Source organism: Mesoplodon mirus (genome assembly GCF_964341445.2).
Source record: "Mesoplodon mirus genome assembly, chromosome: 4".
NCBI lineage: Eukaryota > Metazoa > Chordata > Mammalia > Artiodactyla > Ziphiidae > Mesoplodon > Mesoplodon mirus.
This window is the reverse complement of record NC_138979.1, coordinates 73,364,548-73,384,770: the sequence shown is the minus strand read 5'-3', so window position 1 is coordinate 73,384,770 and position 20,223 is coordinate 73,364,548. Positions and strand designations below refer to the sequence as shown.

Sequence of the window (20,223 nt, the reverse complement as noted above, 5' to 3'; positions counted from 1 at the left end):
CTTAGAATGTAAATCAATAGGAGCCAAAGGTACAGTGTACTGGCTGTCACGTTGTCCTGACTTGGTCCCTGAGCAGCATCTACCAGGGGTGAGACACACCCGAGACCCAGACCAGCCCTGTCATCTCTAGCAACACACAGCCCTGTCTCCTTGCTGTCCCCAGCTGAGGATTGTGGAGCACCTGTCTGGCCCTGAAAGGGAAAATGATGACAATAGTCAGAGCTGTTATTATCATCCTTTGAACAGTGGATGTGGCTGTTACTATGGGTAGACAGTGTTGTTAGCGCTTTATGTATAGGACTCCTCTAACCTGCACACTAGTCCTATGAGGTAGGTGCCATTACTGTTATCGCTGTTGTTTTACAGATGAGGAAACTGAGGTAGGGAGAGATTCAGGGACTTGCCAAGGCCACTCAGCTAGGAAAGTGGTTGCCTCCTGTTCAGAGAATTCTTGGTTCATTCCTGAAGCAAAGATAGAGTAGCCCCAGCCATTCATGCGGCCATCCTACATCCTTTCCAGATGCAAATGTCCAGGGGCAGCGGCCTAAAAAGCAGTCACTGCCCTTACTGAGAGTCAGACGCCCCACATTCAGTGCCAGCCATGCCGCCTACCCTCTGGATAACACAGATGAGTCCCTGGGCTCTGTTAGCCCCTGTGTCTGCACCTTGAAGTGGGTGCAGAGCCATCCATCTCGGAAATGAGGCATATGCGAGTGCACACGGAGGGGCCTCTCTTCCTCTGTAAATCATTCTCTCAGCCCAGTGACTCTAAAATGAGAATCCTGCCCTGGGCTATGTGTCAGGGTGGCCACTTCCTGCAGCCATGGATGACGGGAGGGCTCAACTGGGGCCGCTTGTCTGAGGGACAAAGGGGTTCTCTTCAGCCCGGCTGGAAACAGAAAAGAATCCCTGCCATTGAGTGGCTGTGCGCTCGCCTGAGGAGTCGCCCCTCACCACCAAAGGCCAGTCTGCTCCCTTCCCACCACGCAGCGCATCCGGCTGGCAGCCCAGTGCGGGAGGAGCTCGGAGTGCGTCTTTGTGCTGGTGGCACGACCCCTCTGGGCCCCGTCACTCTTTCCACAGCTGTGCTGGTCAGCAGGGCCAAGAAGAAGGAACCTGCGTCCCTCTTTCTCTTTTGTTAGAGGAGCCAGCCCCTCCCCAGCCACCCCCCCGCCCAAGTCCTTGAACCTTCTGAGAGCTCCCCGGAGTGCACAAACCCATGTGTCCAGGTCCCACTGCTGGGGCAAGAGCACTCCAGACAGATGACAGAAGACCAACGCGGAGGCGTATTCCTTCCCAGCGAGGCTCCAAACCAGCCTTGTACCCGCTGTCCTTCGTGGGGACCCATGCCTGTGCTCTGGCCCACCCTCCAGGCTGAGGTGTTTTGAAAGAAAAGCAGTCCTTGACAGCCTGGGACAGGTCTTACTTTAAATGAGGTATCTTGCTTTCTGATGAGTCCCATGGCTGTGAGGTACTTGAGAGCAACGTTCTAGGACTCTGCTCTCTCTCCCTGCCCTGTCTTTAACAACCTGACGGTTAAAAGGAAAACTGTGTCTTAAAAATGTGTTGTCTTATTATTGCAGACCCTGGAAACGATGGACACAGGGAAGCCGTTCCTTCACGCCTTTTTCATCGACCTGGAGGGCTGTATCAAAACCCTTCGATACTTTGCAGGGTGGGCAGACAAAATACAGGGCAGGACCATCCCCACAGGTGAGCCAACTCAGGACTCTCAGCCTCGTCCGGGGTCTCTTAGGGGTTCTGTCTTCTCACTCCTCTAGCTAGCCTCTTCAGAGTACCCCCGGGTCTTTTCCCCAGAGCATCCTTCCCACACCCAAAAAGGGTATGGCACTGTGTCAATCCTTCCTCTAAGGAATTATACTTTTGAAATTGAGTTAAAAATCGCTTCATTGTGGAACAGATAGGACTTAGAGCGGACACTTGGTGGGCTTCTGGGTTTCTTTCTTGTCTTTTTACTCCTTAAGATCCTTAACCTAGTTTCATGCGAGCATGTTCTTCTCTGTTTAATCTCTTTTCCAGATGACAACGTTGTGTGTTTCACCAGGCACGAGCCCATAGGTGTGTGTGGGGCCATCACTCCTGTAAGTATGGCAACTTCTCTAGATAGATCTGTATAGATCCCACCCCATTCCCCTGTGGCCTTTGGAACCAATTTCTAGTGGGTTTTGATTCGATTGCACTTGTATTGATTCAGCGTTTGCTCTGTGGCATGGAGCTTGGTGCTTGAGGGTCATCAAGATGGATCAGACCCCATGCCTGCTCTCAAGGGGTTGATTCCAGGAGTGCAACAGAAGACACATGGATTCAAACCAAAGGGGTCAGGGATGGCCAGCTCCCCTCGGGCAGTGGTCTCTCAGCTGGGCCTTGAGGATAAGAGAGTTGTTCAACAGGAAAAAGGGGTTTCTGAGCAGTAGGAATGGCCTGAGTGAGGGTGTGGAAGTGTCTGGACTACTTGGACGGCAGTAAAGATAGCTGGTGAGGTCAGAGCTTAGGTGGAGACAAAGTAAGGAAGAGGAGGAGCAGCCAGCAGGTGGTGCTGGCTCAGCATCCAGTATGCCTTGCTTCCCAGGGCCCAGGACTTTATTCACTGGGCCTTGGAGCGTCTGGCAGGTGCTGGGGATGCTATGACGCTGCCATCTATTGGAGGAAACACCAGGCAACTGCACCAGCTGGGGAGGCGGGTGGCAGTGTGAGGAGGGTTGGAGAAGGGCTCTGCAGGGGCCAGGCAGACGTGTCCTTCAGCAACCAGTTTTGAGAGCCGGGAAATGGTCAGGCCAAATGTGCTCTTGCCCATCAATTTGGGAGGGACCACCTAAAGATGGGTGTAGAGTGAGAAAAGAAGAGGGCCTGGGGCCAATCCCACAGACCACCAGGGAATCCCATGGAGAAGTCTGAGCAGCCAGGGTCAGGGGCCTCCCAGGGACGTAATACATTTCCAGAAAGAGACTGTAGTCAGTGGGGTCATCTCCTACGTAGGAATTCAAAAAGACAGAAACACAGCTGTTAGATGTGCTCCCCAAGAGAGGCATCGGGGGAGTTGAGGCTAATGGAAAGGGAGCTGGACACGCGGGGATGGCCCTTCCAGAAGCTGCAGTGAGAGAGAAGGGAGCTGCTAGAAGAGGCAGAGGCCAGGAGAAGGTGCAGTTTTGCTTGTAGGTGAGGAGAACTGATGGCATTTATGTGCTAAGGAGTGGGGATCCAGAAGAAGAGGGGACCCCGATCACTATTGGGGGAACCCTAAGACAACACCTGCTGTCGTTAACCAACCACACAGGCCCCTGGGAAATGGGATGTTTATATATATATATATATGTATATATATATATGTATATATATATATGTATATATATATATATATTTTTTTGTGTGTGTGTGTGTGTGTGTGTGGTACGCGGGCCTCTCACTGCTGTGTCCTCTCCCACCGTGGAGCACAGGCTCCGGACGCACAGGCTCAGCGGCCACGGCTCACGGGCCCAGCCGCTCCGCAGCATGTGGGATCTTCCCGGACCGGGGCACGAACCCGTGTCCCCTGCATCGGCAGGCGGACTCCCAACCACTGTGCCACCAGGGAAGCCCCCGGGATGTTATATTTGTTGTCTAGTGGTAGGAATTGCAGACAGAGCTGGGAGGAGAAATCCAGCTAGCCATTGGTCAGCCCTGCAGGGGGGACATCATTGGAGTATAAGGAGCCAAACGGACTGTTTGGGGGGTCGGAGGTGAGGCACGGCTAGAATCAAGCTAACTGCGCTCTTGGAGATGCTCGGTTTCATCTCGTCTCATCAAAGCTGTTACTTAGGCAGCAGTGTAGTGGAGGAAACAAGCCTGGCCATGAATCCTGGCCTTCGTCTGAGGCATAGTTCCTCCGTGCCTCAGTTCCCTCTTCTGTCAACAGGAGCGGTAATATGACTGGCCCACGCAGGTGTGTGGGGATCAAATGAGTTCAGATTTTGGAACCGCACCTGGCACACAGTGGACACTCAGTGGGCGAGAGTGCTTGTCAGGCCTGATGTCACAGCAATTTCGCTATCCCTGCCTCTGGGGTGAAAGGATGACAAGAAAGCATTTCCCAAGGTGTATTTCACCAAACACCCATTCGGTGGGGGTTAGTATGTGTTCTGTAAGGAGAGAAAGAGATCCTGTGGCATTTGCGTTTAGGAGAGGCGGGGCTCGTTTCTGTGGGACTTTTCGGAGATGTTAACATGCTGATGGCATTGTAAACCTCCAAGAGGAGAAGGTAGTACACCTATAGCAGAATCCTCTTTGCAGTGACCACCTATTAGCATCTCCCAGAATGCAGTTTAGGAGGCGCCAGGCAAGAATGCAGTTCTGATCATCGCATACTCCTATGTTACCTCCTATACCCCAAATCTAAACCATGCAAAGCAAGTGCTCCATGGAGGCATCACAGGGCCTCCAGGACAGTGTAGTAGTGGATCTGGGCCCCCCAACCACTCTGTGTTCTGCTGCAGTGGAATTTCCCTCTGCTGATGCTGGTGTGGAAGCTGGCACCTGCTCTCTGCTGTGGGAACACCGTGGTCGTGAAGCCAGCAGAGCAGACTCCCCTCACCGCCCTCTATCTCGGCTCTTTGATCAAAGAGGTAAGACATCCAAAGAGAAAATATTCTGTATCCTCAATTACATTGCCACTCCCAGGAACCAGGCCACCGTCACAAGATAAATCTGCCCCATGGAGCTGTGCTGTGCGTGCCAGCGCCATCCGGCTCCTGGCCGAGTGGGAAGGGAATGCCTCCTGGGTTTCACTTGGCAGCTGCTCGTTCCCTCTCCTGCTTGCAGTCACTGAGCTAGAAGAGACTCCGTTCCTCCCGCTGATCCTAATGAGAATACTTTACTCTTATTATGAGCTCAAACTCATGGTTTATGACCAAATATTTTGTCTAGATAATTTACAGGACGGTTACTTGGGAGGCAGGTTCTTTGGTGCACGTGTGGTGTACGAAATGGCCCATTCTTCTCGTGGGTGGGTGATCTCGCCAGCTCCCCCTGGAGGGGCTACTGCTGAGCCCCGAGCCTCCTCATCAATGCTCTGCTCTCGGGTGACCGTCCTCTCCGTGGCAGCCACCGCGTAGGGAAATGAACAGCCCAAAGGGACACCTCCTTCCAGACACACCTGGCAATGTGTTTCAGTCGTTTTGTCCCCAACTCGTATGTTGCAAAGAGTTTTAAAAAGAAACAGGAAGAAAAGAGGGATAGGAAGTAAGATCCATTCATTCCACTTCTCAGCTGGGCTAATACGACCGGAAAGCAAGACCTTTGTGACTTAGATGTAAGGCTGCAGAGCTAATAATTGACCAATTTCCCACTTTCCTTTGACCTGTGATGTAGGACCTGATGGCATCATAGTAATGAGACTTACAGATTCTAAAGTCACAACTGTTTAAAAAAGTGTTTAGGAAAACTAAAGACTCGAGCACGATGTTGTAAAATCTTGCCTTACTAAAATAATGTGTTTTAATGAAGACACTGGCATCCCCCAGGGGTTCAGCATGCCCCAGTGGTTCAGCATCCCCCACCAGTTCATTTGTGGTGCTCTTGGTTAATAAAGAGGACCCAGCATATGAGGAGCAGCAAGCATGAATGTGAAAGAAAAGTCGCTCCCTACCTTCAGGATGTGCTGGCTCTCGGCGTGACCCAGGTTCAACAGCAGGGATTCTGAGGGAGTGAGACCATATTGCCATTTGGAACATTAATGGGGCAGATTTAAAAAATGAAAGCTGAAGCCCAGGAAGGGTATTTTGCAGGTACCTCCGAGTTGGGGACAGTGACCAAGGTGTCCCTTCTCCCCCAACACACAGACAAACACACACACACAGACACACAGAGACAGATCCATATAGACACAGCATAGACACACACAGAGACAGACCCATGCAGACACACACACACACACACACACACACACACAGAATGGTGCTCTGCTATGAAACGGCCACTGCCATTTCGCTCAGAAGCCCTTTGGGATAGGCAGGGCCGCCCAGAAGGAGGGTGTGTACCTCTCCCTGGCCCCACCCGCACACTGGCTGACTGGGTCTGGTCCTGGGGTGGCGATAGGAGCCGGGCCCAAGCTTCCAGGTGAGGGTGCTGCTCTGCTCAGGGACCTCACCCACCCTCCTCTTCTGAACACCATCTCAATTTCCTCCCAGGTGGGATTCCCTCCGGGCGTCGTGAACATCGTGCCAGGATTTGGGCCCACGGTGGGAGCAGCAATTTCTTCTCACCCTCAGATCAACAAGATAGCCTTCACTGGGTCCACAGAGGTAACCCTCCTCGCTGACTATGGGGGACAGTGGCTGTCGCTGAGAATTCTCCGTTTAGAGGCTAAACTATGATGACCCCATTTTAGTACATATTTGTACTAAAAAAATAGTACATTTTTTTAACAATCAGTTAAAAAAAAAAGCTACTGGTCCAGTTTCCAAACTAAATAAATATCTAATGTATTTACTCAGAAGCCTCAGAAGAAAATATTCGTAGATAAGATAAAATAAAAATTGAAATATCCATAGGATAAACAGCATAATCAAGGTTAAAAAATAAGCCTAAGGTGATTGGCAATATTGTAGTACTGATCGTACATTTGAAAGTGTAAACCTTTGTTTCAGAAATTCCATTTTGAAGCAGCTACTATTCTCATGAGCATTCAAGGACATACTTTCCTGTATATTGTATCCATCCTATATGATGTTTTACAGCCATTACAGTAAGGAAAGCTGTCCATGATCTATTGCTGAAGCATAAGAAAATAGTAAACTGTAGGGCTTCCCTGGTGGCGCAGTGGTTGAGAGTCCGCCTGCCGATGCAGGGAACACGGGTTCGTGCCCCGGTCCGGGAAGATCCCACATGCCGCGGAGCGGCTGGGACTGTGAGCCATGGCCGCTGAGGCTGCGCGTCCGGAGCCTGTGCTCCACAACGGGAGAGGCCACAACAGTGAGAGGCCCACGTACCGCAAAAAAATAATAATAATAAAATAAACTGTAGGAAAGTATATACTATATATATATGTATATACCATTAGTAAAAGGGTGTGTGTAGAGAAATAGAAATTACCTGGAAGGACTCCCCCAAAAATTCTTACTGTGGCCTCCTCTGGGGCAGGTCCTGGGGCATTAACAGAGTGAGGGAAGATAAAAACTTTCCCCTTTAATTTACACACATCTATTTGTGAGAATTATTTCTAATGAGAAAGTACTTCTTCTGTACTTAAAAAAATAAATGGATAAAATTTCCCAGGCAGTTAGTGCTCCCATCTCCCTCCTAGTTTAGTCCAGCCAGGGGCCCAAGACCCACTCCTATGGCTGCTGGACAATAGCTGGAAGACAGGGGACTGAGGGGGACGGAGGGGCAGAGAGGGTCCTGCCCCACAACAGCTCCTATGTCTTCTCAGTTTTCTCACCCAACAGCAGAAGTGTCCTCGCCCCTGCCCCTGCCCAGCTTCTCTCTCTAGGTGAGCAGGGCTACCCATGGGTCCAGCCGGGTGGGGTTCTCACCAGGCAGCCAGCCTCCTGCACAAGAAGGTGGCTTCTGTGACCCCAGGGATTGCTCAACTGACAGGCATCTCCCTAAGAGGGGTGCTTCCCACTGAGGCCCCCAGCTGTGCCTCAGCCTCACAAGAGATCGCCGGCCCACAGCAGGCTGGTTTGCTTCGGGTACTCTCCCTGGAGACAGTCCTTATCACCTGGGTCAGGCCATCCACACCTCCTTCAGGCCATCATCCAGGAGCTGGCCGAGTTTTAAAATGCACTCTCGGGGACTTCCCTGGTGGTCCAGGGGTTAAGACTTCACCTTCCACTGCAGGGGGGGTGGGTTTGATCCCTGGTCGGGGAGCTAAGATCCCACGTGCCTCGCAGCCAAAAAACCAAAACATAAAACAGAAGCAATATTGTAACAAATTCAATAAAGACTTTAAAAATGGTCCACATCAAAAAAAAAAAAAAAAAAAAAAAAAAAGAACCTTTATAAACAAATGCACTCTCACCTTAGTTTTGAGGAAATAGCCTCAGCCCTGAAAGAGCCTAGTTCTGCCTCCTGCTGGCTATCCAGCGCTACGCCCCTGTGTGCACAGTGGTCTCTGAGAGTCTTCCAACTCAGCAGTTGGTGGTACCCAGCCCAAGACAAGTCACTGCTGTGTGCTGGGCCAAGCCCACCTCTAGCGGTGCAGGGGATGGTAGGTACACACGGGAGGTTGGACGTCGCAGTTTGGTGAGTGGTCCTTCCATTACTTCATAGGGAAGCAATTCTCTCCCTACCCACTGGGGGCCCTCAGTCTTAGGGTGTGTTTCCCATCCTAAAGGTTAACTCCCCTATTTCCCTAATTCTCAGAGGTTCCCTCAGATTATACCAAAGGACCACACAGACCCACCTCCCCTTGGTCCCTTGAGCTGGACCAGCCTACTGCCGGGAGGGACAGGCACCAGGACAGGTGACAGCCAGCTCCACCACTAGCCAGCTGTGTGGCCGTGGGCAAGTCACCGAGCCTTCGAAGGCTCCCCGTCCACCCCAGTATGTGGAGCAACTCAGATCCGGGATTCCAGCCGTGTCAAGGTCTGATCCGAGAGGAAATGCTGGGAGAGGCCAGGGGAGTGAGAGGGCAGCATCAAGGCCCAGGGTGCCTGGGTAGGGAGGCCGCGGCCCAGGCCATGCCGCACTCATGCCTCCAGGCTTGTCCAGAATGTGTGGGCCACATCCAGCCGTGTCCGAGGCTTAATGTGGTCTGGTTTTTATCCTGAAGGTTGGAAAGCTGGTTAAAGAAGCTGCCTCCCATAGCAACCTGAAGAGGGTGACACTGGAGCTTGGTGGGAAAAACCCCTGCATCGTGTGTGCTGATGCCGACCGTGAGTCTCTCCCCTTCCGGGCATTGCTGGGGCTTTATGGGACCCGTAAATCTCTCCCCACTTCCTTGCCCAAATCAGAACCAATTGAGAAAGACAAGCACACACATCATGGGGATGTTTCTCCACCTCGGGTTATCCCTCCATAAATAATAGCAGTTGGAGGTCCAAACGCCAGCTTTACAGCTGCGTTGGAGGAAGACATGTTTCATGTGGTAGCCAGAGAGGCCGCCTGTTTCTGCCTTTCATGAGTTTGCCTTCCCTGTCCTTGCGGAGCTAGGGCCATGACAAGCGGGCTGGGGTTCTTCTCCAGAGCCCCCTGTGTCAGGGGAGAGGGGGAAGGCCAAGAGGAGGAGTAGCAGGGCATGTGCTCCCCCCACAAGCATTCATCATTCTACCCTCCAAGTCGGTACTTCTTATGATGCTTTCAGGCTCTCGAAGACTTGAGATGTTTCTTCCTTCTTTGTCTCAGATCTGACAAAACAGAGGCCAGTGGCAGGTGACCCTTAAAGATATCCTGCTGGCCTGGGTGCTGTCTCTCCCTTCACTACCTCTTCCCTGGGAAAGCCACCCTGCCCAGCAGCTTGGGGGCAGTTTGTGTCTCATGACATAATATTAAAATAGACACTCTTCTTGGTTGTCATGTCCAGAAGAGGGAAGGAAAGGCCACATCAGACATTCACTGACCTGCTGACATGGTCCGCTGCCAGATTTTTGATGTGACTTCCCAAGTACACTAAAACACCTTTGCCTTAAAGAACAGCCTCCCCCACCTGCCCACTGGTGCCAGGAATTCCTTTCACGGAGTACAAAACCTTCCACTCCACACTCAAATAAGTTTGGAATTGCAAATATCCCTGAGAAAAATGACCCCAGTACAATGTCTCGCCAAGGTGTAAGTAACTGGTTTCAGTTCTACTCCTTGAAGCTGGCTTTCAATGGGAGAGAGGACTGTGTGAGGAAACAAGCCCCAAGGAAAGAAAGGGAGGCTGGGTGTGAAGGTGGACGGCTCAATTTTTGCCTGGTTTGGTGCTCCCTAATGGAAGCATCATCAGTGTTGCTAGTGGCCTCTGGAGCCACATGGAACAGTTCTGGGTATTGCCCCACTGTGACCCACATTTGGAGTTCCAAAGAGCCGGACTCCTGTTTTGCATTCTCGTGCCTCCATATCTGGGTGCCCCTTCTGCACCTCAGCTCACCCTCTTTCCCTCCCAATGAGGAAAACTACAGCTAAAACACAGGACTCCTATCTGAGGGTTGGTTTGATAAGGGTCATGTGAGCAAGTGAGGTCATGGGCAAGTGAGGTGAGGATGTGACAAGTCTCTGTGCTCATTAGTGCAGTAAAGACACTAAGTCCTGCAGTCAGGGGACCTATTTAACCCCAAACTCCATGGATCGAAAAATCCCCTTTCCCATCCTCTCTGTTTGGGAAGTGCTGAGCAAAATTAATTTCTGAAACGTAGCCATCCTGGGGCTTGTTTTCTCATGTGGGCAATTAGAGTTGCAGCTGTTGCCAGTCCGGCCTTAACAACTTAATCGCTTCCTCTTCCCTCGCCGCCCCCTCTCTCCAGTGGACTTGGCAGTGGAGTGCGCCCATCAGGGAGTGTTCTTCAACCAAGGCCAGTGCTGCACGGCCGCCTCCAGGGTGTTCGTAGAGGAGCAGGTCTATGACGAGTTTGTCAGGCGGAGCGTGGAGTTCGCCAAGAAACGGCCCATTGGAGACCCCTTCGACGTCAGGACCGAACAGGGGCCCCAGGTAACCTACTGACGTGTCAGATCTTTAGGTGCACGTCTGGGGACTGAACCAGGCAGGCCTCTGGCCCTGGCCCTGTACAGCTCTGGTGCTCTGTGACTCCAGGGGACTCCCTTACCCACTTGCCCAGCCACTTGAGGCTTTTTTTCAGACGCTGATCAACAGTTCAGTCCCATCAGGTCTTGGTAGTGTTATGAAATGGGGGTGGACACACAGAGCTCTGCTCTTTGCAGCAGATAATGCTGAGCTCCAGGCCTTGATAGAAGGGAGGCATTCCCGGTTCATAAGTCCATGTGACTGCACCCTCCAGCCAAAGGACCAACACTTCTCTGAACCACCAGGGTCCCCAGGAGAGAGCCTCAGGCAGAGGCTGTCTTGCCTGGCTGGCCTCTCTGCAGAAGTGAGTTGTAACCCTGGCTGAAAGGCAGCAGAGTACGGGCGGAGGCAGCAGCTGGAGCCAGAGGCGTCAGCCCGGAGGCCCTTGAGCCCATGTGCATTATAGGACAAAGTGACCACCAGAAACCAAAGAATCCCACTGGAAAGGGCTCGGAGGATGGGGATACATCTCCAGGCAGTAGGAACACGTCTCTGGAGACCTCGTTTTTGAAGCTAACGACAGGATGAAAATGATCATAACCACGAGGTTTAATAACCTCTTTAAGAGGGCAGGTCCTGTATCACTTTCTTACTAAGTATGCAGTGCGGCAGATGGATAAATATTTAAAAGAGGGCAGCCTGACCATCCCATGCATTATTAAAATGGAGTTCAACAGCAGCCTACTTTGCTTGTAGCCAAAGTCCTGCTCCAGCCAGGAAATTTCAAATCACATGTCAGGACTCACCCAATTTGTGTCTGTCCCAGGAGCTGGCTACTTACCCACTGCGTTGGCACCACGTGTTTCCACGGGAAGCCATGGATCTGAGGGCAAGTTTGGCTCTGTGATTTTGTGAAAGCCACAAGCTCCTTCCAAACCTCAGTTTCCTCACCTGGAAAGTAGAGTAATTGATGAATATTATGAAAATTTCAAGGCACTTAATAAGTTTCTATTTTTAAGGGGTGGGAGGCATTAAATGGCAGGCTCCCTGATCTAAGTGGCAGCAAATGTCTGTGCATGACTTCAAGCCACATCAGTTGGGTCTTGCTTAAACCATCTTGGCTGGGGATAGGGGAGGACCACGTGGAAAAGGTGTGTTTCTGGCTACCGTGCCCACCCCTGCCTTGCCCCATCCCACATGCTCTGTGGCTCTGGTGCCACGTGACCCTGGTGGAGAGAAACATCTCCACTTGTGGCCAACACTCTGCATCCTGTCAGGCCTCAACCCCAAACCCAGCATCCAGTGACACAAAGTTGTCCATCAGCCTTGGTTGGATTTCAGGTATGAATACAGACATGGCCACAAGTCATTATCAAGTCTGCTGTGATTGTAAAGCTAACCCAGAATCCGTGGGAAATATGTGAGCTGATCCCATTCTAAGGAATCCCTTTTACCCCATCATTATTCATAAGTCTCTTTCCAAGGCTTCAGGCTTGACTTCTGAAGCCAGATATAGAAATCTCTTCCAAGACAGCACAGTGGTGTTGATTTCATCAGTGCTTTTGATGCTGCTGCTGAAAGTCCTTTTGAAAACTCACTTAAGCCATCTAACCTCAGCATATTATTTTAGGATGTTGTTGGCTTTTTTTCCTGCCAAAGTGCTTTTTCATCTACGTTAATAAGGCTTTACTCCAAGAGGATTTACAGCTGTCTAAATAGTTCTGTCTGTCTCATGCCTGTAAAACAGCTAGCTGACCAGATAGGTGTCCACTGCAGGCAGCCAGAACACTCCAAAATTATTCAGGTTTGTTTGGCAACTGAGCAAAGATATGCACAGACTCACGCAGGCCACCTGGTGGGGGGCGGGGTCCTGCATCCTCTCTGTCCTCTCCTCTCCGGCAGAGCCACTCACAGCCTTGGCCGTCCGCGGGGCCCTATTTCTCCGTCTTTGGTGCTGTGCCCTGGCGCAGCCTTCACTTCCCAGCAGGTTCTTCTCTCGCACTGTGAGGCACCAGCTGACGTTCATGGAGGATTATTAGATTTAAACAACACATTCACACGGACTTGCCAGGAAGAGTTGAGTCTGGACGGTAGAGTTTCCATGGGGCCCTCCTCTGGCTTCAGGACAGACGGTCTTGGAGGCAGAACATGGTCAGCGGCCACTGAGGGTCTGTAGTTTGATGAAGCCCCACAAGCCTCTTGGTCTCCAAGAAGGAGGAGAGAGCAATCCGGGCACTTTTAACCCAAGACTTGGTTAAGACTTCCCAGAGAGAAGTTGAGGGAACCTTGAGATATTATGAGATCTGCTGCAGTTTGAGTTACTTTTTAGGGGGCAGTACATGCACATGGTCAAAATCCAAAAGACATATAAAGGTCAGTAGTGAAAAAGCTTCCTTCCATTCATTCATAGGCATGGATTTTACCCTTCTGTCCATGGGTATCCTGTTCTTAGTTCTTAGAAGAAAATTCTCCAGAATTTCTGTATATACAAGCAAAATTGAGTATGTGTACAAGAATGTAATATGAATTCTGGTTTCCCTTGTTTTTACTCAAAATATCTATACACAGTACTGTTTTGCACCTTGATTTTTGCCCCCTAACAAGAAACTTGAAGAGCTTTCCATACCATACCAAACCATGGGAACCTGCCTTGTTCTTTTTTATATGTACATAGACTTCCACTGTATGAATCCAACAGAATTCAAGTAACACGTACTGATGAGTACGTGGGTGTGTGCGGTCACGCACGGTGCCACAGAGTATGTCATTCCACACATACGCAAGGAAATCCACAGGACGGATTGCCCGAGTGGGACTGCTGAGTGAGAGCACATTTATGATTTCTACAAGCATTGCCAAATTACCTTCCAAAAGGATGAACCAACTTACGTTCCTACCAACCTTGTATGAGCTTGCCTGTTTTTCCAGCCTTACTAACAGACTATGTATGGAGTTTTGCCCATCTGATAGTTAAAAATGATATCTCATTTGTTTTTAATGTACATATATCTCTTATAATGAGTAAGGTAGAACATTTTATCATGTTTAGAGGCCATTTATATTTCCTTTTCTATCAACTGTGCATGTGCTTTGCATATTTTTCTCTTGTACTGCTGATCATTTTTTGTCACTTCTAAGAATTCTTTACATACTAGAGAGATTAGCACTATTTCTATGATATGACTTGTCGATTTTTTCCAGTTTGTTGTTTTGCCCTTTGACTTTGCTTATGCTGTTTTTGCCTTCTTTTTTTTATGTACTCAAATTTATTAATCTTTTCTTTTGGCTTCTGGATTTCAAGCCATAGAAAGGCCATCAGCACTCCAAACTTATGGAGGCATTCTCCCACATGAGAGAATTTGAAAACTTTTTATGACTTCATCTTTCATTGATTAAGTCTTTGATCTACCTGGAATCTATCCTGGCACAAAGTGTGAGGAATGGATCCAACTTGGTGTTTTAACACTGGATCCACGTTTCATAAGATGACTGGTCAAGGGGCTTACATGGTTTGTGCCCACCCCTTCCAAGAAAGCCAGCCTACTCCTCAGGGACAGACAGTCATCCAAATGCACCATTGGGTTGCTTATTTTTTTATTCAAATTTGCTTAAATTAAATCACTTTTTTATCTGAAAGTCACAGCTACAGCAAACCTATCTAACAAAGCTCTGTCTCTCCCAGCCAGAGGGAGGGGATTTGCAACAGGGTCAGGGTCAAGAACAGGGTTCCCATGGATTCGGGAAGAGGGATCATTTTGGGTGGGGAGAGCACTTCCTCCCTTGAGTCTCCCAGAGAGGTGCCCTTTGCCAGCCGGTCGAACACAGCATCCACAAGCTGGGTGTTAAGCTGGTGGTACAGGGTACACCCCAGCCCAGGAGACCCCTAAACAAGGTGACAGAAGATGGAGCCCTTCTGATGAGCTGGCTCCCCATCAACCAGGAGCAGCCCCTCTACCTCACCTTGAGCCTCTACTTTGTGTCCAGGGGTGATGAGTAAGGTGGTCAGCTTTACTTCTCACTTCTCTGCACTGTGGATGGAGAATTCCAATAACTGTTGGTGCCCTAGGAGCAGGGTACAGGGTGGCAAGTTAGAATACATGGCACCCAGTTCAAGTAAACAGTGAATACATTTTTAGCATAAGTGTTTCCCAAATATTGTTTGGGATATGCTTATACTTTAAAAATCATTCATTGCTTTTTAGGAATTCAAATTTAATTGGGCATCCTGTGGTTTTATTTGCTAAATCTGGCAACCTTAGCAGGATGCAAGAGTTAGAACAAAGAATGTGACTACTTCAGATCTTGTTTCCCCCACGGATTTGCTTAACAGCATGGAGGGGGTCAGACGTATGAATAAACCTACACCTGGAGAGGATGAGAAAAGCCCATCTCTCCCCTGCTCCAAAGAGCCCCAATTTGTGCATCGGAGGAATATTTGCATACAGGGAACATCTGGTCCATGAATTTTTTCTTGGCCAAAACATGATGAGTAGGACAATGATCACATAGGAGGCCGTTGGACACATAAGTTGGTAGTCACCTCCCAGAAGGAAGCCGGGCTTACCTCTCACTGTTTCACAGATTGACCAGAAGCAGTTCAACAAAATCCTCGATCTGATTGAGAGTGGAAAGAAGGAGGGAGCCAAGCTGGAATATGGGGGCTCGGCCATGGAAGACAGGGGGCTCTTCATCAAACCCACTGTCTTCTCAGAAGTTACCGACACCATGCGGATCGCCAAAGAGGAGGTACTGGGGCTGCAGGAAAAACCATGTCCCGTGGGGCCCTGTGCTGAGCTGGGGCCCAGGGGGGTGGGGAAGGGGTCTGGGCCTTTCAAACCGGAGTCTTCTCCAGGGCCCAGGGATCCCAGAAATCTTTGTGAAGGGACTGTTTTCCTTTTTCCTGTGGCCTTTTCCCTCTCCTTAGGGGTCCTTTGGGAAGCCATCCTGCTCCTGGGACCCCTGAGCCCTGTGTAGAGTTTGTCCTAGCCCCCAGTTCCACGCATTGCTCATCATCTCCGGGTAACAACAATCCCTCTTCTGTCTTCTAACATGTCCTCAGGTTAGCCTAGGGTGGAGGGCCATTGCAACCTGTGCATTTTGTCAGGAATCGAGCTGTGGATTCAGGGCCCAAAGCTGCCTTCAGTTCCCCCAGACCGAACTTAAATGACAAGTGTTCATTCCAAAAACGTGTTCTGGCTAGAAGTCTCTTTGAAGTTTTCCATCATGGGCATCCTTAGAAATGGTGGAAATTAAAGTGACACCCAATAAGAGTGTAATTCTAACTGTGTCTTTCAGTGCCACTGTTAAGCTGGTTAGAACTGGTTCCCACCTGAGTCCCAGGTGCTTGGACCCCGGAATGTGGCCTTTTGGGGCACAAGAAAGAGTGAATCACTGCCGAAGTCTTCCCGGTTCGAGCCTTTTATACACTTTCTCCTTAAGATTTTTATGGGTTACTAACTGTACCCTGATGGCATGAGCCTCAGCTTTTTAAACCTCTCTATGGCAAGCTCCATGGGAACCAGGGAAGGTAGTTCAGCAGGCTGACCCTGTCCTGCTGGGCTATGGTGCTGAACATTGAATCAGTTACAAGCTTCTTTCAAAATCAGCTTTAAATGTTCAGCCCGTAGCTCTTTCCTTTCCTTTGTTATGTTGTAGATGGTGAGGAACACTGCCTCATTCCCTCCCCTGGGAGTTATTAGGGAAACATTTTAGGTCATCTTCATTGATAGAAAATGCAGGACCAAGAGATCAGGGCCTGCAGTCTGTGCCTGCAAACACCCTTCACAATAACTTTCCAAGAATGACTTCCAAGGTTTTGTCTCCAGTGCATCCCAGCATGCAGGAGCTCCTCCAGAGCTTGAAGCTGGGGCTTCTAGAAGCCCTGACCACATTGAGAGAGCTTCGACCCAATGTATTATTTTGGTTGTTATTTTTTATTTTTGTTTAATTCAGTCTTTCCCTTCAGATTTCAACCATCACACAGCTAAAAAGGTGTTTGGACTCTCTCCTTCAGTTATCCTCTTCGTGCGTGTGAGCACTGTGGGTGTTTGAAAAAAGCATAAACGAAGGAAGTGCCTGCTCAGGGCATACATGCTTCATTCCAGAACCTCTCACTACCATTCTTCCAATTAATCATAGATTTTTGGACCGGTGCAGCCAATACTGAAGTTCAAAAATATCGAAGAAGTGATAAAAAGAGCAAATAGCCTTGAATACGGACTAACAGCAGCTGTGTTCACAAAAAACCTCGACAAAGCACTGAAGCTGGCTACCGCATTAGAGTCTGGAACTGTCTGGTGAGTAGAGCGTGAGTGCTCGGTCCCCCTGAGCTGCCGGCCAGCTGGCTTCCTTACCCTTCTGTTAACAGAGAGCTTTTAGTCGTACATTATGCGCCAAGCACTGTCTAAGTAAGCACTTTGCTCCGTCCTCATGACCACCTTCTGAGAGGGGTACTGTTATCACCCCCATTTCACAGATGAGGAAATCAAGAGACAGAGAGACTGCATGACTTTCCCAGGGTCACACAGCTAGTACGTGGCAGAGCAGAGCTCAGGACCAGCTGTCCAGCTCTGATGCCCATGCTCTTGACCACCGTGTTGGGCCACCCCTTATTTTTTATTCTAATTCTAAGAGCAGCACATGCTCTTGTGCAAAGTATGGATGAAAGTCCCTGTTTCACCAATAATTCTGCTGATTACACTACCCTCTTTTTAAAGATAATATTAGAAGATAAATATGAATTGGAGGCCAAGAAGCAGGAGAACTTTGAGGTCAGGCCTGTCTCATTTCAGAGCTAATTCTTATTCCCTTCACCATGATTTTCCTCTCCCTTTTTCTCCCTTTGTCATTCCCTTCCTACCCCAGTGAGAAGCTTTATACTTCAGAATATTCAAATTTTAGTTTCTGGTGGTAAGAGCAAGAAGGCAGAGATCAAAAACACTGTTTTCATGATTAAAACCTTGACAAAAAGTCATCCTTTAGGTGACGCTCTACACCAAGTGCCTAGTAGCTGCAACACCTGAGGTCCAGCTGGGTCCTCTCCTGGTGACCCTGAGCTTCTCTTTATTCTCTCTCCAGGATCAACTGCTACAATGCCATCTATGCACAGGCTCCATTTGGTGGCTTTAAAATGTCGGGGAACGGCAGAGAACTGTAAGTGTTTCTATCACTCCATGCCTGTCAGCAGGGCCGATAAAAGATACACTAGGTCCACAGTGTATGGTGAATGGTGGCCCACCCTCCAGTCCACTGAGCTCTCCCCTGTGCTGTGCTTTCCCCCTGGGCTGGGCCATGTCCCCCATCTTCTCTCCCCTTCCTGCCCTTCCCTACCCTCATCCTCATGCCACCCCAGGACCGACCCCCAGCCTCAGCATATGTGTCCTCCCCAGCACCCATCCCATGTGGAGATGTTCAGTAGGTACTTGACCTAGGCTCACTGCAGGACAGGGCAGAGCTGGGAAGTGCACTTTCCACCAGACGTGGGATGTCATTACTCACTCAAACCCTGGCCCTCAGCAGGGAGGATGGGCTCTCTCCCAGGTCAGGCTGTGGCCCTTCTGCCCACTAGCAAGTTCCCAGGGACAGACCATGGGTGACTCTGGCTCCTCCTCAGTGCCTCTTCAGAGGGATACTGCAACATGCCGGGCCTCCGAGCCTCTGTCAAACCCACTGCACATGTCTTCATGGTGCCCTTCTGTCTTGCCCTTTGGGAGGCTGTGCTCCATAGACCTAGACTAATGGGTGGGTCTTCTGTGTCTGGCCCAAGATAAAAGACCCAGGCCTAGAGCTGGATGGAGCGTTCTGGGGGTGGGCACGCTGTGGTTTCCAGCCAGATGCTGCCTTCTCTCCCACATCTTTCTTGGTGGTCGTTGGGGTTTTATTAGCCTTTGTGGACAAATAGCTTGTAGGATCAATCTTCCCAGGGAAACCATCTGTGACAACACACAGGGTCATTCCTGGAACATCTCAAAGGACTCCGAGCTCTTCCTCTTATTTAAACAGTTTGTATTATTTATATACAGATGCATCACTTCGTACTCATTTGTACATCTTCCAGTAGGAGCACTCAAATGCTTCCCCTTGGCTTGGGCCTTAGTGGGGCCTTTGAGCAGCTACCCTTCCAGATTCTTAATTAAGATGTATGAAGGAATGAACGGAGCTGGCTTCCATCCCTGAGCAAATGCTCTTGACCAGTCTCCAGGGAATTGGGGGCCCTTCCCCCTTCTCAGTCCTTCTTTCTCATTCATCCTGACTCGTGGCAATACACCAGAGCCATCTGAACGTCTGAGTAGAGTGTGTCCATTTGTATCCCCCTAATTCCTAAAATTGGTTTCCCCTTCCAGAACCTCAGTAAATTCTTGGCCATGAAGACCCTTTACAGAAACCTTGATCCCTCTGCTGAATGACTTGTTTGTGTTGTGTTCTGTGAGCCTCTGTTCATTACCTCTTTGCACTCACCTGTCCACGAGGGACATGAGACCTGGGCTGGGATTACCCGCATCACCTCTAGGGCCCACGAATAGCACTGGCCACAGCTGACATTTGCTGAGCACGGACTCTGCCAACCTATCTGAGAGCCTTGCACATGTTAAGGCATGCCGTCCTTACAGCAGTCCCTGGGATAATCTGAGTCCATTCAGGCTGCTGGGACAGAATACAGTAGACTGGGTGGCTTAAACAAAAAACATTTATTTCTCCATTTCTGGAAGTTCAATATCCAGGTGTCTGTTGAGGACCCTCTTCCTGGTTCACAGGCAGCCGTGTTCTCTCTGTGTCCCCATGGAATGGAAGGGAGGAAAGTGTTCTCTGGGGTCTCCTTTATAAGGACACTAATCTCATTCATGAGGGCTCCACCCTCTTGACCTAATCACCTCCTAGAGGCCTCACCTCCTAATTTGTTCACATTAAGGATTAGGGTTTCAACATTTGAATTTCAGGGGGACACACATGTTCAGTCTACTACAGGTAGGTACTACTGCTATGCCTGGTTTTGGATGAGGAAACTCAGGGATGCCCAGAGAGGTCCTGTGCCTTCCCCAGGTCACACTACCAGTAAGTGACGGAGTTGGGATTGAACTCTTAAACCCACCACACCACAGGGCCTTGCTCAGCAGGGGTCACCTCTGTGAGCCACCTGGGTTGAAGCCAGCCAGGGTATGCAGGGTCATTTGTCTCCTTGCTCTGCTGCTTCAACCAGTCAGGTTGTGACAGCTGGGGGACCCAGAACCCCACAAGGCCCCCCTCACAGAGGCCAGGCAGTCCCCAAAGCAGATGTCCTTGGATGCAGGAAGGGTGTGTGGGGCCCACCTGACTTCTAGGCAACTGACTCACACCCACTATTCCCTCACTGCTTTTCTCACCTGCGTCTCCCTCCCCATCCCCGGTGGCACCGCCTGCCCGCTGCAGAACAGGGCAGGGGAGTATCCGCTGCACTCAGTCTGTGTGTCATCCTGCTGGTTAGCCACAATTGGGACTTTTGTGGATGTCTGTTTTTTTGACCCTTGGCATATATTTTCCCAAAGCTTTTGATAAAGTACTTTAACATAATTCACAAGGAGACTGGAAAC

General features: G+C 49.9%; 1 protein-coding gene across 1 annotated transcript in view; it reads left to right on the top strand.

Annotated features, from left to right (window-relative positions):
- Positions 1 to 20,223, top strand: part of ALDH1A3 (aldehyde dehydrogenase 1 family member A3) — a 35,621-nt gene that overhangs the window by 10,678 nt on the left and 4,720 nt on the right. Inside the window, exons 4-12 of the mRNA XM_082618290.1 lie at positions 1,584 to 1,713; positions 2,041 to 2,102; positions 4,491 to 4,619; positions 6,183 to 6,296; positions 8,768 to 8,870; positions 10,440 to 10,624; positions 15,239 to 15,403; positions 16,796 to 16,953; positions 17,735 to 17,809. Of these exons, the coding sequence (XP_082474416.1) occupies positions 1,584 to 1,713; positions 2,041 to 2,102; positions 4,491 to 4,619; positions 6,183 to 6,296; positions 8,768 to 8,870; positions 10,440 to 10,624; positions 15,239 to 15,403; positions 16,796 to 16,953; positions 17,735 to 17,809 (1,121 nt within the window). The remainder of the gene's footprint in view (positions 1 to 1,583; positions 1,714 to 2,040; positions 2,103 to 4,490; positions 4,620 to 6,182; positions 6,297 to 8,767; positions 8,871 to 10,439; positions 10,625 to 15,238; positions 15,404 to 16,795; positions 16,954 to 17,734; positions 17,810 to 20,223) is intronic.